Source organism: Zeugodacus cucurbitae, chromosome 5 (genome assembly GCF_028554725.1).
Source record: "Zeugodacus cucurbitae isolate PBARC_wt_2022May chromosome 5, idZeuCucr1.2, whole genome shotgun sequence".
Lineage (NCBI taxonomy): Eukaryota > Metazoa > Arthropoda > Insecta > Diptera > Tephritidae > Zeugodacus > Zeugodacus cucurbitae.
The window spans coordinates 36,762,528-36,782,361 of NC_071670.1; the positions used below are offsets into that span (position 1 = coordinate 36,762,528).

At 36.7% G+C, this 19,834-nt stretch overlaps 4 protein-coding genes across 7 annotated transcripts in view; all 4 read right to left on the minus strand.

Moving 5' to 3' along the window:
- The window catches only part of LOC105219154 (neurobeachin), a 185,866-nt gene extending 167,873 nt beyond the window's left edge, over window positions 1-17,993 (minus strand). For all 4 annotated transcript variants that reach the window (XM_054231108.1, XM_054231109.1, XM_054231107.1 and 1 more), the window contains exon 1: window positions 17,231-17,993. In XM_054231108.1, the coding sequence (XP_054087083.1) occupies window positions 17,231-17,452 (222 nt within the window). In that variant the 5' untranslated portion in view covers window positions 17,453-17,993. The remainder of the gene's footprint in view (window positions 1-17,230) is intronic.
- Window positions 4,959-5,618, minus strand: LOC105219155 (PRL-1 phosphatase-like). Its single transcript, XM_054231147.1, has one exon. It carries the CDS (start codon window positions 5,604-5,606, stop codon window positions 5,115-5,117), a length of 492 nt encoding a protein of 163 aa, XP_054087122.1. The 5' UTR covers window positions 5,607-5,618; the 3' UTR covers window positions 4,959-5,114.
- The window catches only part of LOC105218300 (neurobeachin), a 297,208-nt gene continuing 283,198 nt past the window's right edge, over window positions 5,825-19,834 (minus strand). The window contains exon 3 of the mRNA XM_054231151.1: window positions 5,825-5,962. Within this exon, the coding sequence (XP_054087126.1) occupies window positions 5,927-5,962 (36 nt within the window). The 3' untranslated portion in view covers window positions 5,825-5,926. The remainder of the gene's footprint in view (window positions 5,963-19,834) is intronic.
- The window catches only part of LOC105218276 (probable serine/threonine-protein kinase dyrk2), a 36,214-nt gene continuing 34,527 nt past the window's right edge, over window positions 18,148-19,834 (minus strand). The window contains exon 2 of the transcript XR_008471270.1: window positions 18,148-18,243. The gene's annotated coding sequence lies outside the window, so the exon portion shown is untranslated. The remainder of the gene's footprint in view (window positions 18,244-19,834) is intronic.

Sequence of the window (19,834 nt, forward strand, 5' to 3'; positions counted from 1 at the left end):
TTTTATGAGTATTTTCTAATGAACTATATACACACATAAAACTCAGTATGCTACTAATATGTCCAAGTATTCAGATTACGTAATATGGTTAGGAAATAATTGGCCTAATCATAGAATCCGTTTCGATCGAAAAATTTTACGTCTGAATCATTGAGACCGTTAAGAAAATAAAATTTACGATCACATAGAGTCCCTTACCGACTCGAAAAAATACATTTCGCGGCTAATAGATGTCGCTATTAACGAAATCATTTATTCTATAAAATTGAAAATTTTTGTCGAAATCTATCCGGAAATTTAAAGAAGTAATAAACCATTTGGAAGTTTTTGTACAAACAATTAATGATGACAGACTAAATTATATTCTAAATGGGTATTTTAGAGACAAGAGACAAACAAAGACTAACGAAAATAAATTAAAGATGTTTAAAAGCGATATACAGTTGCTCTCTCGATCTAGCGTTGGGGCTCTCAAAGAGCCTCAGGCGAATTAAATATTTTTTGGAAACACTTTCGCAATAGTTGAAGGTCAGTTTTAATTTTTTTTAACAAAGCAAAAAGCACAAACCCTTTATCAAATTTGTCGCATTTGTCGATAAAGGTCGATAAAACAGTTTTACGTTCTCACTTTGTGGTAAAGCAGTTTATCGAGGGAATCAATGATTGCATGAACATTTTCGATCGAAAATCTTTATCGTATCGAAATCGAATTCGATGCGGTTTCAATGATTAGGACCAATACTCTTGAGCCATTTATGTCTATGTGTTATATTTAGTTTTTCAATGTCCACTAATTATATGGTACATAAGTTCAATCAGTCAGTAGACTAATTTGTTCCTATACAATCAATTATTGAGAATTTTTATATGACTATGTATGACTATTTTCATATGGACTAGGCTCATGCTAGTTTTCAAACGGTCAGTACTAGAACTAGTTCAACTATAAACTAAAAAACACACCAATTTGGTTGAAAAAGAGTAAGGAATCGTGAAAACTAGAATAACATATTTAAAAACTGATCTTAAATGCGAGAATTCATTAATGATTTGTGTGATAGTTGGTGACTGACTGGTAATTTTTGAACTAGTTCATTTTTAGTCTGAAAATTATATTGGTAAACCAGTGCTCTTCCTATCACATTTTAAGTTCTTTAATTTTTATTCAAGTTCTGAAATATTTGAGATTTACCTATAGTAACAGAATGGGTTTAGCCCTACAACTACAACACTAGGTTTGAGTTCATATTTCTTAAATGACTTTTAAATTGTCTAATATAATTTTTATAGAATAAAATATGGGCTTCTACAAGTGATAAATTTCAAATTTTGCGCACTGGGTACGCCTAGAAGAATATCTAGCACATAAGCTAAGCATAAATGTATGTAGCTTCCTTTGTAACTCACATACATGCGCATAATACCAGCTTCCTGTTTTCCGGTAGCTTCCGTTCTTAGCGCAAACTTTTATGCTGCTCTATTTACCGCCAGCGATTTTCACTTGCTGCTGAACAACGACAACAACAGCAAATGTCGTCGCCGTGGTAGCCTTCAGCGGCTTATCCTTGAACTCGCTTTCAGTCAACACAAGCACAGCTGGGTATGAGTGTGTGTGTGTGCTCATGCCTATATGAGTGAGTAGTAAGATATGAAAGTGTGTGTTTGTTGTTTGTACTTTGTTTCGCTTTGCAAACTCATTCTTGTCTATTTTATTGCTACACGCTTCCCGCAATTGCTGTTATTGTGAACTCAAGCTTAAGCTGCCGCTGCCGCTGCACACACACGGGCGAGCTATTTGCTTTGTTATTTTTTTGTTTTTGCCAACGCATGCCTACCGTTCTATTATTGTTGTATGAATCATTAATAATGCACTGATTTCGAACAATACAAGTGGAGGCAGCGCGGCTGGCGGGAAGCGGCGGCTAAAGGAGGGAAGAAGCTGCTAAGGTGAAAAATATGATAAAATATCAACTGCTTGGCATGGATATCATAGGTAGCTTTGAGTTGTGAGCAAATATCCGAAGAGGCAGGTAACTAAGTAAATATGCATGTATGTATATATGTAGATGAACGACAACAACAAAACAAAATTTTTATATCTGTATGAGCACAAATGTGTTTGCGCACTCATATCCGTTTGCGCATAAATAATTTATTTGACATGCTTGTATGTGTGTGTGTGTCTTCACAGGTTTTTACGGTTAGCCTACAACCAGCTCAAGCTTTGTCTTAAGCAGCGCATACATACATACAAACACTCGAAGAGTTTCAGCGCGTCAAAGAGAGTTGCAAGTGAGTGTGTGTGTGTGGAGTAAATGGATTGAAATAATTTGCTGCTGCCACTTGCGGTAAGAAAGCTGGAATATTCCGTCGTTCGACAGCGACTCTCCTTAATGGAGTAGATGGCAATAAGCAAGCAGAGCAAACACATACACACATGTGTTAGTGTGTGTGCCCTCAATGAGGCTGCATGAAAAGGGCACGCAGGTTGGCATTTGTTATCATTTTTTGTGATGTAATGAAGCGAAAATGAAATGAGAACTGTCATTTTTTTGTAGCCATTTTCTTACGTAACAAATCGCAGTGCATATTAAATGAAGACCTTGCGCGTAGTCGCACATGCTATATATAGTATCTTGGTAATGTTTTCGTCTATTTTGTATTTGTTTCCGAGCGAATATTAAATCCAAAGCAGTGTAATGCATAAAATCCTTCAAAGCTCATTTAACACGCACTCTGCTGAGGGATTGTACATAGTATAGACACCCTTGTAGTAAACATGAACCACTTTCTATGTTATATAAAGTTATGCAGAAGCCCAGCAGGGAAAGCCGAACTTGTGAGATACTTATAAAGTGGCCTTAAGATATTTGGGAATACATTTTCAGTAAAGCATCAAATAGTTGGAAATATAATTGGTATTAAGTACTAGTATTCAACTAGTTAGAATTAGACCAGTTCAAAACTACGAATAGGAGTGGTTTAAAACTAGCTCGAAAAACAACAACAAACGATAACAAAACGATGAAAAATGGATCACATACGATAATATCAAGCGAAAGCGGTCGTGGTCGAAGGCCGGTGTATCGTCCCAAACAGTGACCAAGTCGTGATTGACGACCAGGAAGGTTTTGCTGTGTGTTTGGTGGGATTGGAAGGGAATCATCTACTTTGAGCTGTTCCCATATGGCCAGACGCTTAATTCTACCATCTACTGCGAACAACTGGACCGCTTGAAGCAGACGATCGATCAGAAGCGTCCTGAATTGCCCAACAGGAAGCCCACACACTTCGTTGATGACTCGTCAGAAGCTACGGGATATCGGATGGGAGGTTTTATCGCATTCACCATCTAGCCCTAACATAGCGCCAAGTGATTACCACCTGAACGCCCTTAGTGGCGTAAAGTTGAACTCAAAAGAGGCTTGTGAAAAGTGGCTGTCCGAGTTCTTCGCAAATAAGAAGGGGCTTCTACGAGGGGAATATTATGAAGTTGCCGTCTAGATGGAAACTGATTATTCTAAATTCGATCACTGTAACACTTTTTATAAAGCCTTGAATAAAGAGCAAAAAAGCGGAAGGAGAGATTAGGTTGGCAAATACCAAATATATACTGTCTTCAGCTTTGGCTGAGTTCCACACCATCATAGACCTAGCTAGGGAACTAAGTAAACAAACTCCTCAAGTCTTAGGCATATCGACAATAGTTAGCTCAAGCCATCTTAATTTATATATTTAGAATCTTAATTTATATATTTTGGAGATTTCTTGTAAAAAATTAAAATTGAGATAAATATTGAGATCCTTTGGGTTCTTAACTCAGTTATCAATTGAGAAACAGTTTTATAAAGTGAGAATGGGTTTCGATATAAGGCTTTAGTTTCTTATTCATTATCTCTTATATTAGGAAGTGGTTTTAATTAAAGAACAAGACTGTAATAGTATGTAAAGACAGCATAAGCGATGACTTAAGAAGGCAGGATATATTGAAAGAACTTTAAAGACACAAAAAACTTTTTAGACGTTTCAGTAAACAATCAAGATATTTTAGATCTAACGAACTTTCGTTTTAAGTTGATTTGTTATTAAGTCAATAATATTGAAAAGAATTCAGGAAATTTATAAACAAAGCTTTAAGCGCTTTATGACATCAACAACTGGATTTTAAAGAGAAAAACATTGGAGAAATAAATAAGTATGAATAATAATATAGAAAGATATATAAAAGTTATGGAGAATATATACATACAAGTATATATTTCTTCACATAATACATATATAAGTGTACTTTATATGCGCCACACCAGTTAGACACAACTTTTAGCCGCCATTAATGCAAGCTGCCACCAAATGTAAGCATATACCTGCTATTTAATATGCGGCTGTAACATTTAAGTACAATACATGTGTAATATGTAAATACGAGCCGCAGCTACTCAACGGTTACAGGAAGAATTAAAAATGACGTAAACGCACATATTTTCGCTGCTTTTCTACACCAAAAATGTGTATGTTGAAAATTTTAAGGCCTGTTGTTGTCACCTACTACAAATTTGCATTTATTTTCTCTTTTGCATTTTCTGTTTCTTTTTTTCGCGCTTTCGCTAAACGGGAGTAGGGCAACAGCTTGTTGGAAAAGAATTCAGTCTCGAGTGCGGCGACTGTAAAAGCATTTAAAAATTCGCTTTTAGAGACTTCCAACAATAAATTGTTATTGTTGTTGGCTTTCGTGTTGTTGTTGTTGCAGCAGTGTAACTTAAAAGTTTGCGACGCAGAAAAGAAGTACGCGCCAAATGCGGAGCGGAATTCAAAAGAAAACGTTACTTAGAAACACCAAGCCGCAGCAAACACATTTGCGAAAGCGAAAGTTGGCAATTGTTGTTCAAACAACAATAACAATAACAAATACATATTTATAGCGGAGTAAAGCGGAAAATAGAGCATAAGCATTTGCTTAATTCAGTGGAATTGCGCGCATGCAAATAACGGTATAATTAAATTTCAGTAACTTTATATATACAATTTAAGAAGTCTCAAAACACAAATACATACAAACATCAAATTTATGTTATAACTGTAAATTTTGTGCTTATTTTTAGTTTGGACAAGGCCCATTACTGCACCGCACAGTTGCCCGATCTGCGTGGCCCAATAAACAGTTCCGGCTGATAGTTCCTCAGATATTCGTATTGCGCCTCATTGAAGGCGCCGCGACGCTTACTCCGTATAACGTTGACCGCAATGTCAAAACTCATGCCCAACTCAATCAGCGTTATGGCCACCAGCAGCGCCGCACGCCCCAAACCGCTTTGACAGTGCACGGCCACGCAGGTGCCGGGATGTAGCGTTATGTTTTCGTGCAGCATGCGGAACCACTGTTTCTTCAGGCGCTCATCGGGAAATGTGCCATCGACGAAATGTAAAATCTTCACATCGATACCGGAATTCAAGAACGGCGTCAGATCGTAATTGACATCGCAGACACCGATCAACAGCGTCACATCATAATTCTGTAAATTGCGTACGTACCGGCGTAATGTTACCTCGTTCGGCGAATCGGTGATGAGAAACCGCATGCCAGCGAATTCGATGACCTCCGATGGCATTGAGGGACGCCTTAATACTAGCGTCGGCGGCGGAGATGGCGCCGTTGCCGTTGCTGTTGCCGTTGAAGGTTCCTCCGCTGGGACGCCTACAGAACTGGCTCTGCTTAGTCTTTTGCCCACGTTTCTTCGTAATTTTTTATTAATTATAAATTTTAGATTTTATAAGAATTTTGTTGATGTTTACGAAATCGAAATTGAAATGTCGTAGTAAATAGAATACTTCAAAAGTTGTTTGTCAAAATTTGGAAAACAGAAACACTCACTGCGTGGCGACAAGTAGTTGTAAAATGTATGGGCATGTCAAAAAGTGTGGCATAGCTTTAGGCGCACACGCAAATTGCTGTTAACAAACTCACCTGCAAAGAGAAAATCGAAAAAAAAAACATATTATTTAATTTATGTATAATATAAAAAAGGGTTTTAAATATTGTTGATTATTCCCCGAAGCGCAATCGAAGTTCATGTAAGCATTTAGGCGTTTAAACATTTAATCATGCGTACCTTTGCCATGAATAATTTATGCTGCTAAACACTTGTATTTCAGGCGCATCTTCATATATCAAATAAAACTTGTTTTTCGTTCAAACTCACACACATTTACAAGGGTTTAAATGCTCTTCAATATTTGCACTCGAAATATGCTGTCTGACCCTAAAGGTATGCTTGAATTGGTTTCGCAAACAGCAAACTCGCATTTAGCCCTACTCCAATTGGCTAAATGAGCCTTGTCCTCTTACAAACAACTAACATACATATCACACACAAACATCACAGCAGCACTTAAACCCGAAAAAACTCTAATCATCCCGGACACAACACTCACCATATTCCAACTCGCATCACTAACACGCTACATCCACCATACTCACCACACCACCGATTATCATCCACACCACTCAAGAGCACACTACTCATCAACACTACACACCGATACACATCTACACAACAAACCCATAACTGTACACATGAGGACACAGAAAGCGAAGGAAGAAGACAGTCATTTTTTTTTTTCATCAGTTCGTCACACATCGTCGAGAACATAAGGCAGTTTTCCGCGCGTTTTCATTCTTTACGGTTTTATACCAAAACATTTTAAAATATTGTCAAGCCACATCTTTTATATATCCCTTAATAAAGGATTCAAACCAAGTGTTGGGAAATTAAAAATACCTTCCATTTCATACTTGCTTAAACGGTCGCCAAGTGGTAAGTGTTTTCCTAAAGGAAAGGCTCCTGAGAAAATAACTATGGTCCTTCGAGCCTAAGAGACAGGCACCACTGGAAACAATACATAGCAAATAATGCTATAAAAGATGCATAAAAAACAAATAGTGCAGTGAACAAATAAAACATACATAACCACCAAATAACTCAAGAAAAAGTACATATCAAAAAAAAAAAAAAAAAAAAAAAATTATTAAAAGTGGTGACCTAAATAAGTGGCAAAGTGCAGTTATGGATATATACATATGTGAAACATAAAACACAACAGGCTAAACTAAAAATACATACAAAATTCTACTAACAAAAATAACAAAACGTGCGCGAGACCCAAAAACAAAAAATACATAAAAAACCAACGGGCGCGAAACTAATTACAACACAACAAAAAGTGCGAAACAAATTGCCAAAAGGACTAATCAACACAACAACAATCGTACAACAACCAAGAAGTAGCATTCGAACAGGAGTAGGAGCAGACAGTAAAAGAAAGCCACACAAATATCTCCCCCCTTTAAACCCTTGAGAGGAATAAAGTGAGTGTATCCATTCCTTATTATTATTACGTATATGTACATATTTATGTAAATACGAGGTGGCCCAATATAAGCGGTAAAACAAAAAAAAAAAAAAAAGGATTTTATTAAAACGGATACATCAAAATCTTAAACTACGGTAAATTTAAAGATACCGGTAATGGAAAACAGTTTTGCAATATAAAAAAAAAAAAAAAAAAATTATATATATTTATAATTTACACCCATTATATACATATACACCTATTATATATATCTACTTATATATATATCGATAAATAAAGCATCATTCGCCTATGTGTGCTTAAAATTCAGCTAAAAAAAAAAAAAAAAAAACAAAAATAAAGGAATTATCAGGAAGAGAAATAAATATAAATACATATACATACTTACCTAATTTTTTGCATTTTCATTTATTAACATACATATTGCTTAATATAATTTTCATGCTTATTTTATTTCTAAACATACATATTTTCTTAATATTGCTAGTTACATACTACATCACAATCACCATAACATAAAAAAGTTTTCACACTCACATATCTTCCGATATACAAGTGCAGTGGTGAAATACCTGCACTCTGTCAATTTCGTTTCCATATTTTATTCTTTTCCACAATATCTTATACGGTACAAAAGAACGATATACATACATATACACAAGTGTGGTCGACGAATCACCTGCACTTAATTGTTTTTCGTTTTCGTGCTCTTCTTATAGCGCAAACAAAAGAACATTTATACATACATTGGCCGCGCTCTGCCTTTCTCTCTGCCTATGCTTAAGTACCCTACAATTAGTCATAGGAGACATTTTAATATTTATAAATCCTAAAATATTTTTAATTTCGAAGAATCATACTTCTACCATCGAAGATCAACAAACGTTACGGGATAATTAAAACACGGTTACAAATTTTTAAATTAATAAAATAAAAATCGGTTTAACACAATATTCATATTTGGCGTAATAACCTCTACGTACATATATTTATATATATATTCAAAGTCCTTATTGGCGATTTTCACGTTGTTCCCCTTGTTCTTTGTCTTACAAAAACAAGCAGGACTGCATACAAAATTAAGAGCATAACTATATGCAGATAAATAAGCACATATCGTGCACACATATGTACAAAAGGCATTGACCCCTTTACTTACGAGCGCGCTCATATACAAGGTCATACGGATAATTCCGTAATAAAAAAAAAAAAAAAAAAAACGCAAGTAAATAAAAACGTGATAAATAAATACGTAATATCGCGGTATTTTATAATTTTTCGAAAAAAAAATAAAAAACACTCTTATTTATTTAAAAAGAGTTTGCGGTTACGATAATTCTCAGTTTATTCGGAAAGTAAATATACACTTTTTCTATTAAATAACATTTCTAAATGAACATAGACTCAAAATATTCTGAAGCTACTCAATTTTTAAAAATTCCCAAAATGCTTTCTGACGATAAGAGTCCATGTGCACCTGCAGAAGCTACACGCTCTAAGCAAGGTGCTACCAAACAAAAGAGGGGGAAAGACATATTATATACCAAATTTATTTCAGAGAGTGACAATCTAATTAGATACTTCACTCGATTTGCTGCTTCGCCAATGCAAGACAATTCTGAATCGGCACTAGAAGTAAAAAGTCAGACAATGGAACATTTTTGGACACGTCTCCAAGGTGTATATGACACAATAGTAGAAACTGACGATTCAGATCTACCAGACAATTTTAAATCTTCGGCTTACGCCAAATTTATAAACTGCTTAGACCAGTATGAAGACATAAAAATTATGATCTCAGACCAATTAAAACTTATGAAAGCACCGACTCCTAAGTCGCCAGTAGAGCTGCTACAAATACAAACTCAAGAAGCAAGTTCAGGCATTCATCTCAATGTGCCAGCATGCGATACAGAAATATTTTATGGAGGTTATGAACAATGGCCGTCCTTTCGGGATATGTTTACAGCCGTGTACATAAACCATCCAAAATTATCGCAAGCGCAAAAATTGTATCACCTCAGATACAAAACTCAAGGTCAAGCAGGCGTAATAGTCAAGCAGTTCGCTTTAAATGACGACAATTTCAATTTGGCTTGGGAAGCTCTGAAAGCAAGATATGAAAACAAAAGAATACTGGTCGACAAGCAAGTATCAATACTTATGAATTTACCGAAAATTCACAAAGAAACGAGTGAAGAGTTCATAAAACTAGAATCCACTGTTTCAAATTGTTTGTCGGTTCTATCGACGCAAAATATTCCCACAGACAATTGGGACCCTATTCTGGTAAATATATGCACCACAGCATTACCAGAAAACTCAGTAATTTTCTGGGAGCAATCGCTCTCATCAAGAAGAAACTGCCCAACATGGCAGCAAATGAAAGACTTCTTAACTACCCAATATGAAATTGCGGAAAGGGTAGATAAAAAAGTAGTCAGAACAAAAAACGTTCAACACGACCTGAATAGAAGCTTCATTAGACCCCAAGCCAATAGCAACAACAATTTAAATAAGAGTTTTGTCAAAACACAATCGTTCACATCTGAACAGAACAAGCATACGTCATGCGAACTATGTACAGGAGGGCATAAACTTAAAACTTGCGAGAAGTTTAAAAAATTAAATATTAATGAAAGGAACAACTTTGTCAGGTCAAAAAGGCTCTGCACAAACTGCTTGTCCCACGCACACAATCTTAATAATTGTGAAAGCAAATTCAATTGCGTATATTGTCATAAAAGACATCATTCTATGTTACATTATAACATATCTCCCAACTCACCCCAGAGTAGCTCTTATACAAATAGAGCCACGGGTTTAGTTGCAACAGCAACTCCCGAAATACAAAATCCCGAAATTAGCCAAGAGACACCATGTTGCTCAAAGGCACAAAAGACACAAACGCTACACAGCGAAATTCAAAGTAGGGTTTTACTACCCACAGCAGTCATTTCCATCGAACATCGAGGAGAACTGTTCAAACTTAGAGCCTTAGTAGACCAAGGATCACAACGATCATTCATAGCGTCTAAGGCACAAAATAAACTAAAACTGCCCACAAAGCAAGCTAAATTTGAAATTACGGGAATGGGCGGAAGAGTAATCCAAAACTCCAACAAAATCTGCCACATTACCCTAATTTCCCCCCAAGCGGATAAGCGTATCCAAGCAGAAGCTATAGTCTTACCGCAACTCACAAACATGCTTCCCAGCTATCAAATAAAGAGCAAGCATTGGGATAAGGTTTCACACCTCAACCTAGCAGATCCCAACTGCCACACCCCAGCTCAAATAGACATTCTATTAGGCAGCGACCTTATACCGCAAATTATACTAGAAGGTGTTGAAAAAATTTCAAACACCCTTTTAGCTCAAAACACAATATTCGGTTGGATACTAAGTGGACTATTTACTGAAACAGTTTCCACCATGACAACTGAAGTTGCAGAAATATCGAATGAATACCTTAATACACAATTAAAGAAATTTTGGGAGTTAGAAGAACTCCCCCCCATATCGATTACAACACCAGAAGATCAGTATTGTGAAGACTTTTACAAAGCCACAACTACTCGATCAGAAAATGGTCGGTACGTCGTACGATTACCACGAAAACAACAATTTCCTGACACACTCGCCTTAGGTCACTCCCGCACCTCTGCAATACAGCAGTTTCTAAGCATGGAAAAAAACCTACTTAGAAAAGGTGAGCTTAAAAAAGATTATGATGGTGTCTTAGAAGAATACCTCCATTTAGATCACATGGAGGAGGTATGCCCCTGCGAAAAAATAATTAAAGGCAAATATCACTCATTCTACTTGCCCCATCATGCAGTGGTAAAACCTGATAAAAAAACAACAAAAGTTAGAGTGGTTTTCAATGCCTCAAAATCAACTAGTTCGGGGAATTCCCTAAATGATATTCTATTTACGGGACCCACACTCCAACCAGATCTAATGCTCCTCATATTAAATTGGCGTATATACAAATACGTATTCAATGGGGACGTAGAAAAAATGTATCGACAAATAGTTATACATAAAGATGATCAAGATTTTCAGCGAATTATTTTCCGAAAATTTCCTAATAGTCCACTACACGACTTTAAATTAAAAACAGTTACCTTTGGCGTAAACTGTGCTCCATACTTAGCCATTCGTACACTCCACGAACTGGCAGAAGACACAAAGTCAGAATTTCCTCTGGCAACACAAGTATTAAAAACACAAACGTATGTAGACGATATCTTGTCTGGAAGCCACAGTCTTCCACTAGCATACGAATCTTTATCACAGGTAATAAAGGCCCTCAACACCGCAGGGTTTCCTTTAAAAAAGATCACTGCTAATCACCCAAATATTCTAAAAAATATACCAAAAGCCAATTTGTTGGATACCAATTTCCTTGTATTCGAAAAGGAAAGTACAACAAAAACACTAGGCATACAATGGAATGCGATAACTGACCAGTTTTCATACACTACAGAGTCAATATCCGCATTATCAGCTACAACAAAAAGACAAATTTTATCCTCTGTGGCAAAACTTTTCGACCCCGCAGGATGGCTTTCGCCAATTATGATACAAGCGAAAATCCTGATCCAAGAATTATGGCTAGACGGAACCGACTGGGACGAACAAGTGAAACCTCTTCGCTTAGAAAAATGGTCCCAGTTCGCTAATAATCTGAACGATATTTCGCAGATACAAATTCCACGGTGGGTAAACTATTCCCCCGAATACAAAGTCGAACTACACGGCTTCTGCGACGCCTCTGAAAAGGCATACTGTGCCACTGTATATCTGCGCACACAAAGCGATACAGCAACTACAAGTTACTTACTAGTAGCAAAAGCAAAAGTTGCTCCTCTAAAAACGCTAAGTCTACCACGACTTGAACTCTGTGGCGCATTGCTACTAGCCAAACTAGTATCCATGGTGCAGTCTAATTTAAACATGACGAAATATAAACTATATCTCTGGTCCGATTCCGAAATAGTTTTAGCCTGGTTAGAAAAACCACCACATGCGTGGAAAACGTAACGGGTGATTTTTTTGAGGTTAGGATTTTCATGCATTAGTATTTGACAGATCACGTGGGATTTCAGACATGGTGTCAAAGAGAAAGATGCTCAGTATGCTTTGACATTTCATCATGAATAGACTTACTAACGAGCAACGCTTGCAAATCATTGAATTTTATTACCAAAATCAGTGTTCGGTTCGAAATGTGTTTATCGACAAATTTTGTTCAGCGATAAGGCTCATTTCTGGTTGAATGGCTACGTAAATAAGCAAAATTGCCGCATTTGGGGTGAAGAGCAACCAGAAGCCGTTCAAGAACTGCCCATGCATCCCGAAAAATGCACTGTTTGGTGTGGTTTGTACGCTGGTGGAATCATTGGACCGTATTTTTTCAAAGATGCTGTTGGACGCAACGTTACGGTGAATGGCGATCGCTATCGTTCGATGCTAACAAACTTTTTGTTGCCAAAAATGGAAGAACTGAACTTGGTTGACATGTGGTTTCAACAAGATGGCGCTACATGCCACACAGCTCGCGATTCTATGGCCATTTTGAGGGAAAACTTCGGAGAACAATTCATCTCAAGAAATGGACCCGTAAGTTGGCCACCAAGATCATGCGATTTAACGCCTTTAGACTATTTTTTGTGGGGCTATGTCAAGTCTAAAGTCTACAGAAATAAGCCAGCAACTATTCCAGCTTTGGAAGACAACATTTCCGAAGAAATTCGGGCTATTCCGGCCGAAATGCTCGAAAAAGTTGCCCAAAATTGGACTTTCCGAATGGACCACCTAAGACGCAGCCGCGGTCAACATTTAAATGAAATTATCTTCAAAAAGTAAATGTCATGAACCAATCTATCAAATAAAGAACCGATGAGATTTTGCAAATTTTATGCGTTTTTTTTTTAAAAAAAGTTATCAAGCTCTTAAAAAATCACCCTTTATATCTCAAACAGAACGTCTCAAATACTTGACCTAGTGGGATCAGCTACTTGGCGACACGTAGCCAGTGCTGATAATCCTGCTGATCTAGGTACAAGAGGATGCAAACCCCTACATCTCGCCACCACCACACTCTGGTGGAATGGTCCCCGATGGTTAACAGAATCGCCTGATTCTTGGCCACAATCGCCTATGCGCAACATAATTGCACCAGAAAGTCGAAAAATCGACACTTATCATACAACATTGGATGATACTGACATCCTTGAACGATTTTCTTCGTACCCCCGAGCACTCAGGGTAGTCGCCTATATGCTCAAATTTATAGAGCGACTTAAACTCAAGGTTAAAGGAGCATCATATCTCCAATGCGATACATTGGGGCACCAAGACTTACAAAAGGCAAAGGTCGCTCTTATCGCATCAACCCAAACGCGCTACTTCAGCCGCGACATATCATTATTAAAAGACTCGAAACCGATTGATAAAAAGAGCTCACTCTTAGTATTAAACCCATTTCTAGACTCGAAAGGTCTCCTTCGTGCAAATGGTCGGCTTGCTAATTCAAGCCTAACTTATAATGAGCGCCACCCTATAATAATACCCGAGAGGTCTGCATTTGCCACCCTATTTATCACTTACATCCACATTCTAATGCTCCATGCCGAAAATCGCCTCGTGCAACATATGGTCCGCCAAGAGTTGTACATACCCCGACTTAAGCCCCAAATAAAGAAGTGTATTTTCATGTGCAAGATCTGCACCATGCATAAGCAGAAAATGCGAAAGCAGATTATGGCAGCACTTCCACCTGAACGCTGCAATTTCGCTCTGCCTTTCACCACAACAGGTGTTGATTTTGCTGGGCCTTTTCAGATAAAGGCGTCCATGCTAAGATCTCCTACCCTTATGAAAGGCTACGTGGCTGTCTTTGTCTGTTTCACGACAAAAGCGGTACACCTAGAGTTATGTACTAATCTGACAACGGAGGCTTTTCTCGCGGCATTTGCACGCTTCGTCGGACGACGGGGCTTCCCATCAAAGATCATGAGCGATAATGGCAAAACCTTCATCGGAGCTCAAAGAGCTACAGAAAAACAATTTGTGGATTTTATAAAACAAGTCTCACCGGACATTGTCCAAAAATACGCTCCTCAAGGTATTAATTGGCAATTTATCCCCCCAAGCGCTCCTCATATGGGTGGTTTATGGGAATCAGCCGTTAAAAGCTTCAAATCTCATTTCAAGAAGCTAGCTGGAAACTACAAATTTAATTATGAAGAATTCAGCACATTATTAACTAGAATCGAAGGCGTCCTCAACTCACGGCCTCTCGCAGCACTCTCGCAAGATCCCTCAGACTTCACTGCCCTCACTCCAGGGCATTTTCTTAAAGGAGCGCCCATTCTGGCCACACCTGAGCCAGACGTGGAGACGCTCTCCTTATTAAACAGATGGGAAAGAATTAAAATTCTCCATCATGAATTCAGTCGCCGATGGAAAGAAGATTATTTAAAGGACCTCCACAGAAGGTACCGGTGGAAAACCCCAGAAAAGGCGCCACAGCTTGGGGATTGTGTCTTGATAAATGACGATTGTCTTCCCCCCACAGAATGGCGGCTTGGTCGCATAGAGAAGCTTCACTACGGCTCCGACGGTCATATTCGCGTAGTCGATCTGCGTACACAAACCGGAATACTAACGAGACCGCTCGTTAAACTATGCTTTTTGCCGACCGCCGATAACATCGAAACGTAAAATCGCAACAAATAAACCGCACAAAACTCAAAAAAAAACCGAAGAAAAACCGAACGAAAATCAATAAATAACAAAATAATAAATAAATAACGAAAATAAATAAATAATGAATATCTGCGAACACCAACAAAGTGTCATAATTGATCGATCATATGACGATCCACTCTTGCCACATTCCGAGGCATTCATATACATGCCAGAAATTTATTATATTAATAACTCTCTCCAATACAGATTGATATGGACGCGGATATGCCTGCAGCACCAGTGCCAACTATTCGTTCGGCCATCACCGTGCCACGCACTGGTCCTACTCCAGCTCCCCGAAACATCACAGCGACACCGCAGCCAATCGTTGCACGAAATGCAACACGACCAACTACGGCATCCCAACCGAATGAAACACCAACACAACGCACACGATGTCCCCTCTGTTGTCGACCACACCGCTTGTCACACTGTAGCATCTTTAAGGGTATGCCACCCCCGCAACGTCAGCGAGTCGCCCAGGCCCATGGCCATTGCCTGAGTTGCCTCGCACCTACACACACCACGCAGGAGTGTACGTCCGGCTGTCTGTGCCAGATATGTATGCTACCGCATCACACGATGCTGCACCGCACCACCAGCCACGAAGCCAGGCGACACCCTACTCCACGCAACCACGGGGGTAACGTACGACCTCACCGACAGCAACCACGAAGGCAAGTTACCCATATAGAGGAACCCTATTCGAGGCACCGTCACAACTCGACAAACACTCGGCGTCACAGGACTAGGTCACCATTCCGCCGCCCAACCGGCCTCAGCAATGTAGTAGCCACGTTGCAACAACTCCAGCGATTGCTAGGCTGAATATTCGCCTAGGGGGGCCGGGATGGCTAAATGAGCCTTGTCCTCTTACAAACAACTAACATACATATCACACACAAACATCACAGCAGCACTTAAACCCGAAAAAACTCTAATCATCCCGGACACAACACTCACCATATTCAAACTCGCATCACTAACACGCTACATCCACCATACTCACCACACCACCGATTATCATCCACACCACTCAAGAGCACACTACTCATCAACACTACACACCGATACACATCTACACAACAAACCCATAACTGTACACATGAGGACACAGAAAGCGAAGGAAGAAGACAGTCATTTTTTTTTTTCATCAGTTCGTCACACATCGTCGAGAACATAAGGCAGTTTTCCGCGCGTTTTCATTCTTTACGGTTTTATACCAAAACATTTTAAAATATTGTCAAGCCACATCTTTTATATATCCCTTAATAAAGGATTCAAACCAAGTGTTGGGAAATTAAAAATACCTTCCATTTCATACTTGCTTAAACGGTCGCCCAGTGGTAAGTGTTTTCCTAAAGGAAAGGCTCCTGAGAAAATAACTACCAATAAACAAAAATGTCAGTAAACAAATAAACGGCTTAACAACGCAGGCAATGAATGACCGGTCGTCACACTCGATTGGTTGACAGGATGCCAGAGTGAAGTGAAGTAGTATATATGCAAACAGGGTTGGTAAGAGAAAAAAAATTGATGATGAGAAAAATTAAAAATAAAGTGAATGCAAATAAAATCTATAAAAGATAGAATTAATTAAGAATTTAGAAGCTGTTGACTTAATCAAGCTTTAATAAATAAATTAATGAAAGAGAGTACAATTTTAAATTAATTAAATAATTTAAAGAATTCATGTGAGAAATATGAACCAGAAAATTAGTAGTTGTTTGATAACTGCTCAGGGAAAAGAATTTTTCAGCCTTCAAAAACCAATCAAATAAAAATTTATAATAGCTATAGATCAAACTGAGTAAATAAAAATAATCATTAAAAAATATTATAATTTAGTGTTGCACAGAGTGGATGAAAAGTTAAAAATATCATTAAATGAATATAAAAAAATTCTTGAATTATCGATAAATCATGACCCTAAAAGTGTAGTCGATTAAACGCAAAAACAAACGCAAAAAAAAATTTTCTATGGATACAATAAATTTTACAAAAATACCGATAAGTCTATAAATAGAACTATCGATCAAATGATAACTAAGTATTTCTCAGAGATCAGTTTTTTCATCAACTTAAACCACTTGCTACTCACCGAAAACGCTTTCAAGAAGACCAAACACTGTATGATACCCTCCATGGTGTCGCCAGTGAGACAAAATGTGCCCGTCAAATGGCGTCCCTTACGCCCGACAGTGGCCGCTGCCAGCGAGGCGTGCACCAAGGCGCGCTGTTGTCCCTTGGCGACGGCACCGTTCACGCTTGTCAGCGTGCGCGGCAGTGGCGCAGCGCGCAACAGACGCTCCAATGAATCCATATTTAGGCGTTGAAGTGCGCGCGTCACTGGAGGAAGCGTGTGCTATTGATTTGATTATGCGTGTTTTTTTTTCTTAAGTTTTTTATTGATTAAATATATTTTTGTTTATAAATTTTGTGTTTTATGCTTTATTTATTTGTTTTTATGCTTAGTTATTTGTTGTAATTTTCATTTAAGTGCACCATGGTGTTTTTTTGTTGTTGCCTAAGTTGTTTCACTATTGTAATTATTGTATCGCGGTTTGACATTACTTGTGATTGTTGTTGCTACAATGCTACATGCAGTGTTGTTTTTGCTAATATGTAGTTTGATTTTTAATTTACTGTTTATTTTCTTACAATATTGCAAGTGTATTTATTACAATATTTTTATAGATCGTTGTTGTTGTTAAAAATTTGCCTACTTAGCAGGCAGTTGCAGTTGTCTACAGACGCTTACATATTCTTTTTCAAAGTACGCATTTGCTTTGATATCAGTAGTTTTGCTTTTTTGAGTTCAAATTCATTGGACTTCAATGTAATTTTGAATCATTCTCCGGCTCTTTCTATTCGTTCACTCAAAAATGTTTTCATTATTTTTTTGAAAGTTTTTTCTCACTCTTACAAATATTGCCGTATACTGTTAATATTTGTTATATTTTGCAAAAGTTTTCGTTAAAAATTGCATTCATTATTTTCAATTATTTTCCTGTCTTTTGTACATAAGTATTTATTTTGATTTCATTGATGTCTTTTCTCATTATTGTTTATTTTGTATTGATTTTCGTGGATTTTTGTGGATTTAGTTCATTTCTATATTGATAAAAAGGTATTTCTATAAAGTGTTTGAAATTGCAGTGTCTCATATAAAAAATATATAGGCTTGTTCCTCAACTGATACACAAAAATAGTTTATAAAGGCTAAAATAAAACTGAATTTGATTAATATGTTTCAGGTGTGATATGACAGATTCATGAGAATCGATGTTCCAGACACAAACCGCAGATAATATCCTAATTATATCTATTGTAAGGACAAGATGGGTCAAACAACTTTTACTTGGTATATACAGATGGTAAACAAAAAATATTTGATAAAAATCTACCTGAAATCCGTTGAGTTTAATTTCATTTAAAAAACATTAAAAGAAAAAATATTTATATATCTAACTACTCAAATCTCATTAGTAAAATGCACGTCATTTTTTTCCAACAAAATTAAATTTTAAGCAGGTGGCAAACCTCTAGAGAATTATATATTCACTTGAAATCTTACTCATATCTCTTTAGTTTGTCAACTTTTCATAAACCTTGAAACAGTTGCAAGCTATTCTGAAAAATATTTCACATTTTTCGAATTACTTAAAATTGTTTTCCATGTATTTAAAAAACGAAAAATTTTAAGAAACTTCATAAAATGCAAATTTTTTAACAGATGGCAACTCTCTTCAAAAAAAAATTTCAAAGTAAGCATATCACAACTCTCTACTTTGTCTGGTTCTAGTTTATTATAAGTTTTGTTGAGACAAAAATTTCATACAAGTGGCAACACCAGAACATTCATATTCCTATTATAGAATGATATTTCTCAGATATTCGTTTCTGAGGCATAAAACTAACTAATAATAATATATATGAAAAAAATTTTATATGAAAATTGTTTTCCACCAAAATAAGTCGCCTGTTGCCATATCGCTAATACAATAAATTCACCCTAACTATTAATTTCTTTGCATATATTATACCTCAAGCACTCTAACAACTTAGTTCTGAAAAAAATAAATAAATACAAAAGTAATATGCCCAAAAACGCTTGTAGAAATGAAATTATAATATTTGTTTCAGTTGAGAAAACTCGCATGCTATTTTTTATAAATCCTCTCGCTGATGCTATTACTTATTTAATTTTGTAAAAGTAGAAATTGTAACGTCATTTTATTTATTTTATTTAAATAGTAATATTTGCTTATGAATAAACAACAATTCATGACAACATGACACATCATTTTTCTCGCATGTTATAAAATATTTTTTCTGGTTATTATTAGCTGTATATTTGCATAATAATATAAAATTTCATAAAAATTTTAGAATTTATGCATTAGTTCAAAATTAATGTTGGAAAAATATAATTTATAATTTTATAAAAATGTATTAAAAATATGAGTTTACATAACTAATAGAATATGTGGATTTTAATGCAAATATTATGCCATGAAATTTTTCAAACTTATTTTCAGGAAACATTTTATGTTCGAATAAAATACTAAGAAATTACAACGAAAATAAATTTTCGAAGTAACTTTCAATTTACAAATAAAACAGTTTCCCACAAACTACTATTTTATGTGCGTAAGTTCTCGAAAAAACTGCGTTTCATGGCTGAACTTTTGATGAATTTCCA

Excerpts from the sequence above, each read along its gene's own strand:
- LOC105219155 (XM_054231147.1), bottom strand. The coding sequence starts at position 5,606 with ATGCCATCGGAGGTCATCGAATTCGCTGGCATGCGGTTTCTCATCACC.